The sequence below is a fragment of the Populus euphratica genome, unplaced genomic scaffold (assembly GCF_000495115.2).
Source record: "Populus euphratica unplaced genomic scaffold, PopEup_1.0 scaffold377.1, whole genome shotgun sequence".
NCBI classification, from domain to species: domain Eukaryota; kingdom Viridiplantae; phylum Streptophyta; class Magnoliopsida; order Malpighiales; family Salicaceae; genus Populus; species Populus euphratica.
In genome coordinates, this window is record NW_011500270.1 from 190,080 (window position 1) to 207,991 (window position 17,912).

Consider the following 17,912-nt stretch of genomic DNA (forward strand, 5'->3'; position numbering starts at 1 on the left):
TTACCAATAGTCAGTACATGAACATTGGCCACCGCTAAACTGATGAAACCGATAAGGGTCTCGTAATACGATTTTCCGCCCAAGAATTCCACTAGCAAACTTATATACAGAATGACAATCACCACAAACACGAAGGTTCTTGAAAATTTTAAGAGTTGAACCTTCAGGAGAACTGATCAAGCCATATGCCAAAGCCAGTCTCTCGCTATGGTTCCAAAGATTGTGCTCCTTCTGCTCTTCATCTGTATCTTGCAAGGCATAGCTTGTATCAGGGACATAGCCTGCTTCTTTAATCATCTTCTTAAGTTCTTCCAACTTTGCTTGTATTTCACTAGCCTGTGGATGGGACTGGTCTCCCATTCCAAATAAACTCAACTTGTTCTTCAATTTGACCCAGCTGCACGCAGGTTTCTTCTTTATTTTATTTAATCCCATTTGCCTCTTGATGTTCTCTACATCTTCCCATTTCCCAGTGGTTGCACAAATATTTGAATAGAGAACATAAGCAGAATCATCCGAGGGGTCCAACTTCAAAAGATTTTCTACAGCTTTTCTTCCAAGCTCCACATTGCCATGGGTTTTACATGCTGCCAATAAACTCCGCCAAACATGATCAGTTGGTGACACTGGCATTTCCTTAATGAAAGTTTCAGCCTCGGCAAACCTTCCTGATCGTCCAAGAAGATCAATAATGCATACGCAATGCCCAATTTTTGCTGGAATACCAAACTCTTTTATCATTGATTCATAGTACGCCAGACCCTCCTCCACCATACCCCCATGACTGCAGGCAGAAAGAAGAGAAACAAAGGTAACATGATCTGGTTTTACTCCCAGATTTATCATCTCATGAAAAGTTTCCTTAGCCTTCTCAAAAAACCCATGTCTGGAAAAAGATGACGTCAATATATTCCATGATAACCGTGACCGGTCGATTGGTCGAGGAATTATTCTTAACACGTCATCAATTTCCCCACATTTTCCATACATATCCATAGTGGCACTTGCAACAAAAGGATTTGAGTCACAACCAAGTTTGACTGCCAAACCATGAAGCTGCTGGCCTTCCTCCAATATTGCCAGCTTGGCAGCAGCAGCAAGGCATTCAGAAAAACTAAACTCATCCACGTTTACTCCGGCACGCCTCATCTCCAGAAGGAATTTCAGAGCCTCTTCCATATGACCATGATGAGCATTTGCTGCCATCATAGCATTCCACGCACTAGCATTCTTATAAGTTAACCTGTCAAATATGTTGTTGCTCGAATTAAGATCACCACACTTAGCATACATTGTTATAAGCGAATTCTGCACATATTCATTAGACTGAAATCCTGTCAGAATTATAAAAGCATGGGTGGGCATCCCGTGTTCCAATAGATCATTAGGAGCCAAGCAAGCACCAAGAACATTTGAAATTGTAATATAGTTTATAGGTACACCTTCTTCTCTCATCAATTTGAATGCTTTTAATGCCTCATCTGGTTCTTCACTGTCCGCATGACCACCAATGAGAGCATTCCAAGTTATTCCATCTCGCTTAGGCATTGTTTGAAATACCTTTTTTGCTTCAATCATTAGACCAGACTTTGCATACAGTGTAACCAATGCATTGCCAACAATCACATTTTCATGAAGACCAATATGAATTACAAGGGCATGAAGAATCTTGCCTTCAGTAGCAAATTCAGGATCTGAACATGCAGCCAATGCACTTGTAAAGGTCACATAATTCGCTCCTCTTCTCATGTAAAACATTGTAGCAAGAAGTTTCAGGGCATCCAGGCAGTTCCCATCCTGAGCATAACAAGCCATCATGGAATTCCATGAAATCATATCCTTCTCCACCATCCCTTGGAATACCAATTCTGCATCTTCACATCTTCCAGCATCAGAGTACATGGTTATTAGAGTATTGGATGCACAAACATTTGAGTTCCATCCAAATTTCAACACCAAAGAATGAATTCCTCTGCCCCACTTCAAGTTATCCACAGAACCACAGCCTGCTAACATAGTTGAAAGTGTAGTAGAATTTATTTCCTTGTGAACACGGAACATCCAAGAAAAACATCTTAATGATTCCTTACAAAGACCATTACGTATGTATGCTGCAATCATTGAGTTCCATGATATCGTGTCATGCTCATCCATGCCACTAAAAACATAGCAAGCTTCTTCCACGCTACCAATATAACCAAACATTGATATAAGAGAGTTTGCAACTGAAACGTTAGTTTCTAATCCATACTTTATTACATGTCCAAGAACTTGATAACCCAACAATTCATTTTCAAGTGACACACAAGAACTAATCACAGAAGACATTGTGTTGTCATTGCAACTCATTCCTTCAGACCTCATTTGCCGATATATATTCATTACCATGCTTGGTTCTCCATAGTCCACATAAGCAACCATCAATGCAGTCCAAGAAACTACGTTCTTATAAATCATCTCCTGAAAGACCTTCATTGCATCTGCAGCCAATCCATAATTTCCATACAAATGCACAAGCGAAGTGCCAACAAAAACATCACTCAGAAGACCAACTTTAACAATAAAGCCATGAACTTGAACCCCTTCAATAAGCATCCATTCTGACCTCTCACAGGCCGTTACCAAACTAGCAACAGCAATCCCACTTGGCTTAACCCCAAAATCCCTCATTTCATTAAAGAACCGCATCGATTTCCTGTAAAAGCCCGCACGAACAAACCCCGACATCATATTATTCCAAGAAGCATCATTTCTTTCAGACATTTTATCGAACAGGTAACGAGAAAAACCTATATGGCCAAACTTTGAGTACATATTAATCAAAGTGTTACTGTAAAACACGGTTAAATTGGCTAATCCCTTAATGCAAAGTGCATGTAAAGCTTTTCCGGTAACTTCTTTGGTGACTTGAGAGAAACCCTTTTGATAAAAACAGGAGATTTCGGGGTTTGGGTGGTTTGCGAGGGAAACATATGTCCCATAATGTCTGTTTGTGTTCATGTTTGTGGGTTCTTCTTCTATGATTCGGAATTCTAAGGAAATTCTTGAGATGGATTTTGGGTTCAAGGAGTACTGGCGGGAAAAAATGGGGGGTATTAGTGGAGGCTTGGGTTTGAAAGTAGAGAGTTTTCTGCAGCACATAGCCAGGTTTAACTACTTGTTTGCCCCGGAGGGAGGCTGAGAAAAAGCAGTGTATGCTCGCACGAGCTCTTACAACCTTGATGGCATCATTCACCATAATATACTAATGGGATTTTAAAGACACCATCTATATTGAGACAGATGCATCCATTTACCATAAAAGTTAGATCTTGGTTGCCATGGAAATCTCAAAACCACGTCGTTTTCATTCTTCTTTGCAATAAAACAATGATGTTTTGGATTTTTCTTCCTTTGTTTTTTTTGAAAACCATCATTTTAGAAGGGAAAATCTTTAAAGTTGACTTGGTAAGTAAACTGGGTTTGATCGAGTCTATCTTTAAACCAATTTGATATAAGACTTGATCTATATCACATCTCAAGTCAATAAATTATCGGGACGACTTCTTTGAAGATATGAAACCTAGCAACTGTTAAAAATAGCTTAGGAAGTGGCTGCGCTATCTTAATACAAGGTGATCAAGTATTTCATAGAAAAACTCCATTAAAAATAAAATAAAATAAAATAAAAGGAACCATGGTTTCATCAAAACACTGTAAATTTAAATAATATAATGATTATTTTTTCATCCTTAATAAAAATAATTGAATTTTTATAAAAATAGAATAACTAAATTACCTTTTAAAAACAAAAATTATTTAATCGGGACTTAAAGTTTTTTTTTAACTTTTCACTTTTTGAAGCACATTAGAACAACTACATTACCTTTACAGAAATTCACTTTAACTAGAGTCTAAGGGTTTTTTTAATATTTTCAATTGAGTTTTTTTTTTTGTTATAATCAAGTTTATTTAAGGATAATTTTATAATTTATAAATATAAATATTATTTAAAAAATAAAGGTAATTGACGCATACATTACACATATTAGAGTGTGGATTATTTTCACATTATTCAAGCAACGCGTGCAAGGGCATATGGAAAGAAATTGATGGCTTTTGGGATAATGTTTGAATCACCTTGACGACCCTTCCATCTCTATGCAGCGTATGTGGCTTATCGATTTCTAATTTGGCACTAATGACTTTTTCTCACCTTTATTTTCTCTCTAGTAAACTCTAGGATAAATTGAAAATAATATAATAAAAATTAAGGTGTAGTGAAATAAGAAAAAGAAAAAAGAAAAGAAAAGAAAAGGGAGTTAAAAAGTAGAAAAGAAAAAAAAAGAGTTTATGACTGAAAATATCTATTTTTCCAATAGAAAAAAATGATCTACTTGTTTTAAGAAATGACTAAAGTGATTTACATAAACTGGTCGGACCGTTTTGTTTTTTATCTCTATTATAACTTGATAATCTGCAATAGGAGGGGAAAAGGGCAATTTCATTTCTTTTTCTTTTCTTTCACCTTGAATGATTAGAAAGTGATGGTTATGAATAAAAATAAAGTGTTTTGAGAGAAAAAGTACACATATCCTCTAGAAATTCAAAAAGACCAAAGAGAGCAAAGATTGAAACATAGAGAGAAAGTAAAGAAAGAAAAAGAAAAGAGAGAAGTTTTGGGAAAATCTTGACAAATCAACTTTCAAATATATTTAGAAACCGAGTAAGGTGTTGAAACCCCTTTGTATCAATTTGAACAAGAATTTAGTTATTTGAAGAAACAAATTGACCAAAATTGAGTTAGGTTTCGAGATGAAATTTTATGGAAAAGTAAAATTGTTAAAATTTAGGTTTTCAGAATCCTTATAAGTTGTTGTGGGAGTGGAATCATATTGAAATAACAAAGAAATCTGGATGAATAATAAAGCCTAAAGGCCATCCATTGAGACATAAAAAAGGGAGGTTTGATGAATTTGTGTTACTCTTGTAAATTGTGTTGAAATTATGATAACTAAACTCATAGGTAATAGTTTAGATGAATGACTCTATTTCTATATGATAAAAGTGAATTTTAATGTTTTAGAAATTCAATATCTCTGAGAAATTGATGAAATTAAAGTGAGTTTTAATTGTGTTAATGCTTGTAATGTTATTGTGATGGGTTGATTGGTAATTAATTGGATGAATAAGAAATGTTTGAGGTTTCAATCTAAGGAAAACTATCCTTCATTTTTATAAGGTTTTGGCCAAAAAAATAAAACCAAGGGGGAGAATTGTTAACATGGGATTATTTTTTTTTTGAGATGCGTTGGGTTGACTATTTTATAAATGGGTAAAGGATTAATGAGAAAAAATTTGAAAGAAAACATATCCTTCTCTTTTTTGTATTTTTAGCTAAAAGATAAAGGAATTGTATTGTAGTAATAATTATTTATATATTAAACAAACTTGTTTGCATAAAATGAAGTTAATGAAAGGATAAGAGACGTTTAACATTGAGTTGTTAAAATTATAGGAGAAATTGCTGAAAGGATATTGAGATAGAATCCTATATATAGAGTTCAAATGTTAGGTAAGTTGCACTTTATTAATTATACTCTATTTAGAATTGTTAAAATAATATAATTAGATCATTGATTGTTGAATAATCTTATTATCTAATATGATTTGTTGTTATATTGTGAGTTGGATGTCTAAGTATAAGAACTAATACCCTGTTTTGGGTTAGATGGGTAATTCTTGATTAAAGAACTAATGTTCTATTCTGCACTTGATTGCATGATTAGTTCCTTGGTTTAAGGATTAACATCTTATTGTGGGCTATAGATATAAATATCCTGAATAGGATTAATGTCTTATTTTTGGGTAGCGCGGAGGTTATCCTGAATATAGATCTATATGAGTTCGGGTTAAGAGGATGTTTTAATTAATAGGAGGAATTAAGTTAATCAAATGGATGTGTATACTTTAGGTTATTTAATAAATTTATTATATTGCATTGAAAACCTTTATGTCATATTAATTGATTAACAATATTAAATAATTTCATGATTTTTAGAGTTTTCTTAGGACTAGTTAATGATAAAACCTTTGCATTTTGTATTTATAACAATAATAATGAATTTGTATATCGTGTATAGTTATTTTTAGATGATAACAATATTAATAATGTAGCATATTATGTGTAATTACGGGGATGATAATTAATTATTGTAATCACTATTCTAGAATCTTACGATATGTTAGACATAAATATTAACTAAATCCATGACTATCTTATATAGATTTTATTTTGATAAAGTTTGTATTAAATTCTTAATGTAGTAGATAAATGATTCTTAGTTTAAATTATATATTGTCATGTTTTGATTATTGTATGAATGACTCAATTGAACTATAATGGAATGTGATGAATGTGATGCATTGCTTTGTGGTGTGATGAGTCCAAAATGATTGGACAATGAATGGAACGTGAATTAAATAAATATTAAAGTGTAGTAGATTTTTTTTTTTATTAATAATTTAGGATGCCACAGTATAATATTTGCTCCATTAATTACATGTTATTATTAATACCAAATATATGATCTATTACTTTGTACGATGTTGCAAAGTATCTAAAAATTTACTCAATATCAAATATGATCAACTTTATACCTAATGATTATTTATTTTTGTCTCTTCTATATTATCACATTAATTATAAAATAATTAATTTCTTATTTTATCTTTAACCTTACAAATTATTATAATCAACACAAATTAAGGATACACCAATATCATCTCTAGCCCAAACTTGACATTTGTTCCATTATTAAATTAACTAGCCTATCTAATTATCTATTTATTAAGGCACTAGTCCCATTAATTATGGTAAGTAGCTTCTTTAATTGCCTATTAACTAGGTCACCAGTCTCATTAATCGAAGTAATATTTTCTCCAATAGCCCATTAACTAGGGTAACTAGTTCCACTGCTGATTACTAAGCATTAGCCTTATTATCGAATAACTAGTTATAGACATATTAATTAAGAGCACACTACATTTAACGTGTTTGTCATTACTTGGAATAATGAATTTTTTGAATAATATCAAAGTATCAAATGTTTGTCACAACAATATTCGTTCATCTACCGATTATCTCACATGTTAGTTATTTTAAAGTTCTCATTACACCGACACGCGCGCGTGCGCGCCCACACACACACACACACACACACACACACACACACACACACACACACACACAAACACATATATATATATATATATATATATATATATCAGTAATTTAAACTTATCCAATAAGACACATTCTTTATTATATAATACATCAATCATAAAGTATATGTCTTAATGGTTGTTACAATAATTCCATGATTAAGTACGCGTTTTGTCCTGAAAATTAAGGGTTGTTACATTAACCTAGATTTAAAAGATCCACTTAGATTTATGTCATTTATTTTCTCCTTTTGTTTAAGCTCAAGGTTTTTTTTTTAGATTTATTATTTAACATTTTATTTAATTAGGGATTGAGCTTCGCTTTTAATTGTTTTATATATTAGATTTGGTCCAAATTCTTTTAAGTTTGTTTTATTTGAGATAATTTTTAAAATTGATTTTTTTACCACTTTATTCTTTTTCTTTTTTCCTATTCGATTCTCATTCTTTTGATTACTATTTTTGATTTTGGTGATTTTTTTAAATTGATATTTTTTTTCAATTGTATCTTCAATATTGAATTGGTTGGTAATTGAGTTTTTTGATTGAGTTTGTGTCTATAATTTCATGGGCTGCTAGTTTGAAAGATTAACCTAAATTTTGAAGATTCGCTCAAGTTTGCTTGATTTTTTTAAACTCATATTTTTTTAGTTTTATCATTCAATATTTATTTAATAAGAGATTAAGCTCCATTTCTTTTTTATTTTCTTTCTATTGGTTTTATTTTTCTAACTCTGAAAATAACTTAGGTTATCTTAGATCTTTTTATTTATCGCTCTATAATAAATTTAGTTTTTTAAAAGGAATCTTGTTTAAGAATTAAATTAAATTAATTGATTAAATATATGTATATGATGCTCACTTCATATGTTTTGTTTGGTTTACTTTCCAAGTTGTTGCTCTTATGTTGCATACAGCTTCTTTCAATGTTGTTATATAGCCTTTCAAATTGGTATTAAAATCATCTTGGCGAGCTCTTTCTGGTAATGAGATGATGTTCACGATAAGGTGACGGTGAGTCTCCAATAAGCTTTTCTTTTTTCTTATCCTAAGTATGATATTAACAACTCAATTTTTATAGTTAATTATTGCTATTTTTTCCCCTTATTTATTTTTAATATCTTTTTTTAATCGTACTATTAAATTAACTGAGTTTATTGAACCATTTCAAGTCAATGACTTAGGTTTTATATTTTTTTTATATAAAAAAATATTGGCATCCCTTAAATATAGTTAGAAAAAAATTGATCTCATCTGTATTATAGATCGAATCACCTATGTTGTTTAATAGAAACTCTTAAAAATATAGGAAAATCATTGTATTGGTACTGTGGATCATGAACTTATGTATTATGGACTTCCATGGTTCATTTTGACACCTCTTCTTTTTCCTTGTACTAGTATATTGGCCCATGCTTTGCAGTGAGTTAATATCAATTTTTTAAAAAAATATTAGGAGCATAAAGAATGTTTTAAACATCTTGATTTTAACACTCAAATAATTTGGGTTTTGTTTGTTTGTTAGACTCAAGTAAACATGGGTTCAACACAACTTTTTGAATTTAAAAATAATAAAATCAATGTCAGATCCAAGAGCCTGGGCATGGTTGCCAAACCCAAGCATTGAGTTTAAAAAAACTAGTTACAAAAGAGAAAGAAAGAGAGGAATAAAAAGAAGAAAAGATAGAATTTCTATTGAAAGAATAACAAATTCATAAACATAGAAAATGAACTATTTCAATGGGAGGATATGATTTGAATTTTTAAATCTAAAATGTTAAATTAGATTTCTGTGATGATTTGTTGTTTATAAATAATTTATGAACTTGGATTTCTGTTTATGATACTTCAAGGATAGTTTAAATGATTTTTTTAAATAAAAATTATAAGTTTCAGCATTTTAATTATCACTTGCTCAGACCCAAGTTGCTTGTGTCTAGTATAATAGTAGACTCAAGGCTTCTAAGTCTAACATGGTCATTAGACCCAAGTCGCGTGAGTTTAACTTGGTTGCTAGGCCTAGGTGCTTGGGCCATGCTAGACTAGACATTGAGTTAAAAATAAATATAGTTAAGAAAAAAGAAACAAAACGAGAGAGAGAGAGAGAGAGAGAGAGAGAGAGAGAGAGAGAGAGAGAGAGAGAGAGAGAGAGAGAGAGAGAGAGAGAGAAGAAGAAGAAGAAGAAGAAGAAGATGGAATTTCTATTGAAGAAATAACAAATTTATAAATATAAAAAATAAACTATTTTAATAGGAAGATATGATTTGAATTTTTAGATTTAAAATGTTAAATTAGATTTTTATGATGATTTATTGTTTATAAATAATTTCTTAACTTCGATTATTATTAAAAAGACATTAAGGATAATTTAAATGTTTTTTATAAAAAATAAAAAAATTTATGTGTCTTAACATTTTAATTATCACCTGTTTAGACCCAAGTTGTGTGGGTCTGACATGATTGTCGAGCCTAAGTGCTTGTGTCATGTCAGCCCAGACATTAAATTAAAAATAAATGGTTAAAAAGGAGAAAAAAAGATAAAAAATAGAAGAGAGAAAAAAAAGAGAGAGAAGATAGAATTTCTATTAAAGGAATAACAAATTTATAAATATAAAAAAATAAACTATTTCAATAGAAAGAGATGATTTGAATTTTTAGATTTAAAATGTTAAATATATTTTTTGTGATGATTTATTGTTTATAAACAATTTTTAACTTAGATTTTTGTTTATGATACTTTAAGGATAATTTAAATATGTTTTTAGAAAAAAATAAAAAAAATAATAAGTTTCAACATTTTAATTATCACCTGCTCAGACTAAAGTTGTTTACGCTGACATTACTATCAAACTCAAATCGCTTGGGTTTGACATAGCCAGCAAACCTAAGATATATAAGTATGGTAGACCCTGACACGAGTCTAGCATGGACCCAAGGTGCCTAGGTTTAATAGCAACATCCGACCTAAGGTGCTTGGGTATAACAAACATGCCTTATCTAACAAACAAGAGATAAATATTATAATTGTGCACTTTAGTTGCTAGGAGAAAGAAAAGAAAAAAATATACACAATCGATTACCGATTACAAACCAACCATTATTTATTTATACGCACTATATTATATGGAAGAGAGCACAACTGCGCATCTAGTGAAACAATAAATGACCAAATTTAATAACTAGGAAGTGTCACACACATTTTCTTAATGGGATAGACATTACTTATTAGCTAAGAAAAAAAAAACAAACAAAAAAAATCCCATAAAAAGATAAAAAATTAAAAGTTAAACGATTATTATATTGATTTTCAGTGATTTCCCTCAGAGATTTAACCTTTGTTATAATAATTATATTGCACGTCACTGAATATTTAATTGGTGAAGAGTTTGTTATTTCATGGCCGAGGACACAGACCCTCTCGGACTCTTGGCTTTTGCCTAGTTCATTCGATTCAATTTACAACGTACTGTGGCAAGGTAGCAACTCACTAGTAACACACAGCGTATTTTCGTTGGTAATGCTCCCCGGATACTGGTTCAATGATCCCAATCAAATGGACCACAGTCCTTGTATCTGCTTTCCTAAAGGTTGAATAACGAGTATTCTTGAAAATCGAAATATATCAAACACATCATGCGTGTGTGCCCTACAAGCAATTGAATGGCCCAAAATGCCAACATTCTAACATAAATTGATTCAAAAGTTGCGTGTTCTCCGGTGTCCGAAGAACAGGATACAAAGACATTCTGAAACAAAGCAAAGCAAACCACCGGTGCTATTTTCTTTTTCTAACGCTTGAATGCCCAGTTATGGGCACTCCGAGGTGCACTTGAAATGCCCTCATAATATCGAGATTCAAGCTTCTGAGAGTTCCAGTCTTTGACAAAAACTGAACAATTCTCGTGCAGACTCAGACGAAAGATCAGAGAAAAACATTTTCTTCTTCTCTTTTAGCCATGTAGCGAACTCGTTATTCTTGGAGAAGTAGTCGTCATTAGACAGCTCTTGAAACTCAGATTTCTAAGGGGACAAAAATTAACAGCAGACATTAGTGAAATAATGTTTAAACACTATAAATAAATCTATAGATGCCGACCATCCAACATCACATTCAAATTCAAATATATAACACCTGAAAGTTCCACACTAATTTGTCAACTTTCAGCACTTCAAATTTCGAGTTGTATACCTATGAATTATGATAGAGTTATACGATGTGTATGGCATAATGATTTCCTACTTTTGACTGTTCTAATCAAGAACTTTCAATCTAAGCAAATTCTTCCAAGCAAAATACTCCATGCATGATCTGCATCAAAGACAACCAAATTAAGTGCAATAACTGTTCCAGCCATTTATAGAATTTAGAAATTATTTCCACTTTCAGAATAGGATGCTTCCCTGGCCTGGTTACTTATACCACCATTAACAGCACCCAAGTAAAAATTTGAACAGATTTTACAAAAAATCAGGCCCTAAAATCTCCTGACTTCAAAAGAAATAGTACTTTTGCCATTGAAATAGGAAAACTGCATTTAGCTATTACATAGGTAGAGCTTAGGGCCATGCATTACATGAAACAAAGGGCATCTAGAACTATCTTCCATTTTGCTGTGTATGGCCCGATAATTGATGTGTAGATTAAGAATTACGTTCAAGTTTGCAGAGTACAATCAAAATTCTTCCCCAGCCCAAGGACAATGGCCATGCAAGCGGTGGATACAACTTGCAAAATCAAGTTTCCAAAATAGTGATTGACTCTCTCTCTGCAACTGAAATTATCATTGCAGAATAAGATTTCTTTATAATGCAACACACAAGTGGATTTTTTTTTTCCTGTCACTTGATATCACATCACCAAATAGTACATCTAGCATTATTTATGACCGCCTAGACGTCTGCTGAGGGAACCAACTAGTCTCCCCATTTAGATTTGCTTGTACTTCAGCTTACGTGGTTAGGAATTCTAGATGTATCTCAATCAAAAACTCATTGCAAAGCCTCAGCTACTATTACAGCACAAAGAGAAACTATCAAAATCGACTAAAAGTGAATTCTATTAACATTGTAGTTTTTGTTACATTTAAATTATCAAAATCAACTTGCACCAACTCAAACTTATTTCACATTTTATCCAAACATCTATTTCTCGGAATATCCTACCATTACAAGAACAGAAATTATTCAAAATCACAATCTATATAAATAAAACACACTCTTCCATTCAGGTTTAGGTGCACGAGTTGGTAAAGTGAAGGGTTAATGACACCGAGGTTAAAAATTCATAATACCAGCAGCAGCAGAATCAAAACCCCAATTACATTCACAAATCATAAAACAAGAAAATATCAAGCTAGCTTCAAGATTACATGCTGAACAAAACATACCGAGTGGTGATCCCCTTTGTGTCGTTTACTTTTGTGCTTATCCTTAGACTTCTTCTCTGAGGCAATGAATAATAGCAATGTGAAGGCAAAACAACAGCGTTGATAGTACTTAATGCTTCACATACATAACAAACACAAAGAAACTACAGAAGTATACCTTTATCAGAGTGGTGCCTATGAGACTTCTTGTCCTTTCTCTTCTCTTTCTTATCACTCTTTCTATTTCTCCTTTCATCATCACTTCTCCGTCTTTTCCTGCTTCTTCCTTCATCTACACATTCACAATCAATGCCAAATTTAGAACACAACATAACAATCCCATCTTCTGTTTGGTTGCTGATAAAACAAAGAGAAAGAAGAAATCCCTACTGTTTGAGACCTTAAAGACCATAAGAAAATCATTTTCTTTTTTTTTTCCTGATAAAACTACTGACATAATTGTGGTGGGCTGTTCCATTTAATTCAAATCCCGGCAAGAAAAGGCTCCGTTTGGTTGCTCCGAATGTGCAGGAAAGCAAACAACTTTCACATTTGAGACCAATAGCACATAAAAATCCGGACTTTTGGGTTCCAACTGCAACTTCATAGCTTAATTGAGGTGGGTTTTCATTTTATAAGAAGCCCAAAAATGAAAAGATATTATATCAATTGAGGATGCTTTCAATTTTCGTTTTCCTTTTCATTTTCTCGAAGAAAAAAAAAAACAGAAAACCCCCCCAGAAAAATGAGAACCTTCAGATGAAGACAGAGAGGAGGTTCTCTTCCTGCTCTTCTTCTCCTTCCCCTTCCCGTCGATTCCCATGTTCGGCGAAAAAAGTTTTGTCGGAGAGAAAAGTTACGTGCAGCACATAACGAGACGAGATTGAAAATTGTAAGAGAAACTTGAGAAAACGAGTTTATAATCCGACGTAAGAAGACGGCTGAGAAGCTCTTTACGGATCAAAATGGATTGAGCCCGGACTCTTATGTTGGCCGGAACTTGATAAACTCTGAAATTCTTGTCGGAGGCCTCAAGTTTTAAAGGCCAAAAATCTGAAAAATATGATTTTTTTTTTTTTTGAGTTCGAGTCTTGTAGTTTAAAGTATTTATATTAAAATAATATTTTTTTTATTTTTTAAAATTTTTAAAAAACACGATTTTAAAACTGCTTTTAATTTGATGAAAGAGTGAATCGTCAGAAAATATATCCACAACACATCAATTTGTTTTCCATTCCAATCAACCTAAAAGAAATAAATCAATTTTTTTTTTAAAAGAAATTAACTTGGCGAAATGTGGCTTCAATCGAAGGAGTAGACATGAAAACCCCACCCATCTATATCTATTTTTTTGTAAAATGGACCATTTGGAATCATGTATCCAAAATAAGATGTTTCCTTCCGCACGTGTCGTCTAGTCTGGTCCGCTCTGCTCCCTCTATTACTGTGTTCTTCACTTGCAAATCCTTCGTCTGCATCAAGGGGAAAAACAGAAAGGTTTTGTAGAGGAAAGAAAGATGACGGGGGGGAACATGACTCGAGCAAGTCTTTTTCCCACAAAAGATTCAAAATCTCATCTTCCACGCCAAATGGGTATGGGCTTCTCTCTTCTTTCAGTAGCAGCCGTAGGAAGGGCTACTTTGGTAACCTTGATAATGCTTTAGCTTCTTTTAATCGCATGCTTGATAGGAATCCTCAGCCTCCTATTATCGAGTTTAATCGGTTATTATCTTCAGTTGTGAGGATGAAAAAATATGAGACCGTTGTTTCTTTGTTCAAAGAAATGGAATTTAGAGGAATCAAACACAATGTCTGTACTCTTAGCATTTTGATTAATTGCTTCTGCTTCTTGCATCATGTGGATTATGGGTTCTCTGTTTTTGGAAAGACCCTTAAACGTGGTTTTAAGCCTGATGTTGTAATATTTACTACCTTGATAGATGGGGTCTGTAGGATTGGGAAAACCGAGGTTGCTGCTGGGTTGCTTAAGGAAATGGGACTTGTAGGTTGTGTTCCAGATGTTGTTACTTGCAATTCGCTAATGCGTGGATATTCTTCGCAAGGGAAAATCGACAAGGTTAGAAAAATATTTCATTTGATGGCGAGTAAAGGTCTTAAACCTGATGTTTATAGTTACAGTATCTTCATCAATGGGTACTGCAAGGTTGAAAAAATAGATGAGGCTATGGAACTTTTTGATGAAATGTCTCATAGAGGTGTGGTGCCTAATGCGGTTACTTATAATACTCTGATGAAGGCCTTGTGTCAAGCTTTGAGACCTCGGGATGCACAAGTGCTTTTCAGGAAGATGTGTGCTTGTGGCCTTTCTCCTGATATATTAGCTTACTCTACTTTGCTTGATGGGTTCTGTAAACAAGGGAATCTTGATAAGATGTTGGTGCTATTTCAAGAGATGCAAAGGCGTCTTGTGAAGCCTGACCTGGTAGTCTACACCATCTTAATTAATGGAATGTGCAAGTCCAGAAAGGTTAAAGAAGCAAAGGAACTACTTTCTCGACTCATTGTTGAAGGGCTTAAGCCTGATGTTCATACCTACACTGCATTAGTTGATGGGCTTTGCAGAGAAGGATCACTAAGTGAAGCACAGAGACTTTTTAGAAAAATGGAAGAGGATGGCTGCATGCCAGGAAGTTGCTCTTATAATGTCCTTCTCCAAGGATGTCTCCAACACAAGGATACATCAACAGTAGTGCAACTTATCCATGAAATGGCTGATCGAGGATTCCATGCAGATGCTGTCACGAGAACCTTTCTGAAAGATTTTCTACCCGGCAACGACAGTCCTGCAATAAAACAACGGCTAGGACTCTTAGAAGGGCATCAAGGTGTGAAGGTGAAGTAAGCTTTGAATTGTTAATGCTGCTTTGATCATTGTGGCAAACTGAAAGTTAATACATCTATTAACATTGTAGTTTTTGTTACATTTGATCCTTGCATTTACATGATATATTTGTTTTCTATATATATATATATATATATAGAGCACAAATATCATCTTTTTGACCTTATAGGCACTGATTATTTATCTGACCTTGTAGATGCTTGTAAAAAAACAAGAAATACAAACTGAATTAGTACATTTATTTCACCAAAGAAGTTGAAAGTCTCTGTGTGCGCGCTCGCTCACATAAGCTTTTGTTCCTGTATCTCTTCCCCAAGCACCTTCATGAATGAAAATAAATGGAAGAAACTCTATTTACTAGAGAAAACTCCAAACATCATCATTCTGGATAAAACTTGATATAGTTTGAGTAATTCCAAAACTACAAGTCGCTTGTTTTGTTCACAACTGATTGTATGATTTTCATCATGAAAGCTTATTACGACAGCTCTGTCAAAAGGATTCAAACTATCCATATTGATTTCAAAAAAGCAAAATAAAAATCACCTAACCATAGAAATGATTTAATTTTATTTCCCCTTTCATCTCAATTACAGGAATGAACATGATATAATTATAGAGCTGCACATCATATAGCTGATGAGAGAGTGAATACATCATGTATGTAGTAAAAACCCCCTTATTCATTTCATTTTAAAACTTAGAACCTATCAACAATTCTGAGAGCAGCTTCGGAAAGTGCTTCATAAACCCTCATCTCATAAACAACAAGACTAGGAAGTTTCCATTTGGATTCGTCAAAGGTTTCCCTGCAAAAGAGCTCGTGTTCAAGTGCTGACTTAACACCGGAATTAGCCTTGTCATAATCACCAATCTTTAACAAAGAAACAGCCTTCAAAAGATTCTTGTTTGCTTTCACATAACCTTTGCTACAACTTTGACAAGCAGATTTCAGCTTCTTGTCTTCTTCCTTAGAGGCTAGCTTTGTCATGTCGGATGCCAAGGTCTTCGAATGACTGCTTAGACAGTTTATGACAATGGCAGCAATTCCTACCTTGTCAGCATGTGGGGCTCTGGGGTCAGATTTTAAGCATTGGATGCATAGTGTTGGTGTTTCTGCATGATGACATTGTAGCTTGATTAACTTATCATCAGCTTTAACAAGGTTGTGGGTGCCAAACAAGACTGGGGAAAGGGCTGTAAGAAGAACAAGAAAAAGGACACGATGAATGGAAGAAGCCATTGTCTCAACATGAACTAACGATTCTTGTGGTTTAGTGCATGTTTCTCTCGTGATATATATATATATATGCTAAGAAATGCTTTGAGAAGGGTAGTTTCAGAACCGATAATCACAAATTTGGTGTTTTTATTTCGTCAAAATTTCTATTTGAGTTTCTGTACATTTAAGAATATTAATTTTGAGATCCAACGTTTCAGAACCAATAATCACAAATTTGGTGTTTTTATTTCGTCAAAATTTCTATTTGAGTTTCTGTACATTTAAGAATATTAATTTTGAGATCCAACCCATCTATGTTTGAGAAGGTTATTTTTAAAACCAAAATGCTTGACTTGATTGATCATTTTTCAAAAATAAAAGAGCCAAAATAGAAAAAATAATAATTAAAGTTTAGGATCTCAAATAAGATGGTGTGTGGGATCAAAATTACTCAGTGGACTCCATTGTTTGAGTGGGAAGAAATGCGTTTTACTCGTTAGAGAAACGCTAAGGTGGAGTCATTAATTGACAAATTGACAATCTATAGGTTGGACATAAATTGCGGTTACACTTCTCTTTCAAATCCTTTTATGGAACAAAAAGACAAGCTTACAATTAATCTGTTTCTCTTTTGCTCTTGAGGAAATGCAAGTTGCAGCCCATAATTGGTGGTTCGCCAGCTGTTATTGGTTAAAAAGACAAGCACTAGTTTTTATAGAATTTGAGGTTTTGTGACTCTTTACATTCTCATTTTCGCAGGACCATCATCTTAATTTGATGAGTTGATTAGGATCGATAAAAGTAAAATTTTTAAAGAAATTGATTTTTAATTTTATATTAAATAGAAAACCTTGAAAAATCTATATTGTCTTTACAAAATATAGTCACTAAACTTATCAAAAATTCTTTTGAGACTAGGTAATAAGTCTACCTCTAATCTAGTAGCTTAGAACTTGTACTTGAGAAATTAACTCTTTAATAATTTATTTTACATCAAGATATATCTAATCAAAATATTAGACTTTATAGGATTTTTTGAGCTAAAATCATGACTTCAATAATTTTTTTTCAATACCGGAGAAGATAGAAGATGATGCAATTAATTAAAAGGGATTATCCAAGAACCAATGTCGGGCGATTATCGCGCATGATCAAAATATATTGCTTTGTAAATAATATAGAGAAACTTGTGTCGGTCTTGGGATATGTGGACGGGACCTTGTTCGAGAGAAGGTATAGGAAAATTGCCCATCTAGTA

The 17,912-nt window shown here is 33.0% G+C and overlaps 4 protein-coding genes across 4 annotated transcripts; 1 reads left to right on the plus strand and 3 right to left on the minus strand.

Moving 5' to 3' along the window:
* On the minus strand, window positions 1–2,763 carry LOC105112976 (Tetratricopeptide repeat (TPR)-like superfamily protein). Its single transcript, XM_011008930.1, has one exon. The coding sequence runs from the start codon at window positions 2,761–2,763 to the stop codon at window positions 1–3; it is 2,763 nt and encodes a 920-aa protein (XP_011007232.1).
* An 8,042-nt stretch (window positions 2,764–10,805) lies between these two features.
* Window positions 10,806–13,643, minus strand: LOC105112973 (protein PXR1). Its single transcript, XM_011008926.1, is given in 5 exon segments — window positions 10,806–11,091; window positions 11,093–11,223; window positions 12,591–12,646; window positions 12,748–12,861; window positions 13,323–13,643. Coding segments are annotated over 5 exon segments (471 nt in total). The 5' UTR covers window positions 13,393–13,643; the 3' UTR covers window positions 10,806–10,991.
* A 300-nt stretch (window positions 13,644–13,943) lies between these two features.
* LOC105112974 (pentatricopeptide repeat-containing protein At3g22470, mitochondrial-like) lies at window positions 13,944–15,531 on the plus strand. The gene is made up of 2 exons (XM_011008927.1): window positions 13,944–14,162; window positions 14,510–15,531. Exons 1-2 carry the CDS (start codon window positions 14,087–14,089, stop codon window positions 15,430–15,432), a joined length of 999 nt encoding a protein of 332 aa, XP_011007229.1. The 5' UTR covers window positions 13,944–14,086; the 3' UTR covers window positions 15,433–15,531.
* Window positions 15,532–15,988: 457 nt separating this feature from the next.
* LOC105112975 (Plant invertase/pectin methylesterase inhibitor superfamily protein) lies at window positions 15,989–16,737 on the minus strand. Its single transcript, XM_011008929.1, has one exon. The coding sequence runs from the start codon at window positions 16,673–16,675 to the stop codon at window positions 16,133–16,135; it is 543 nt and encodes a 180-aa protein (XP_011007231.1). The 5' UTR covers window positions 16,676–16,737; the 3' UTR covers window positions 15,989–16,132.
* Between the last annotated feature and the right edge of the window lie 1,175 nt (window positions 16,738–17,912).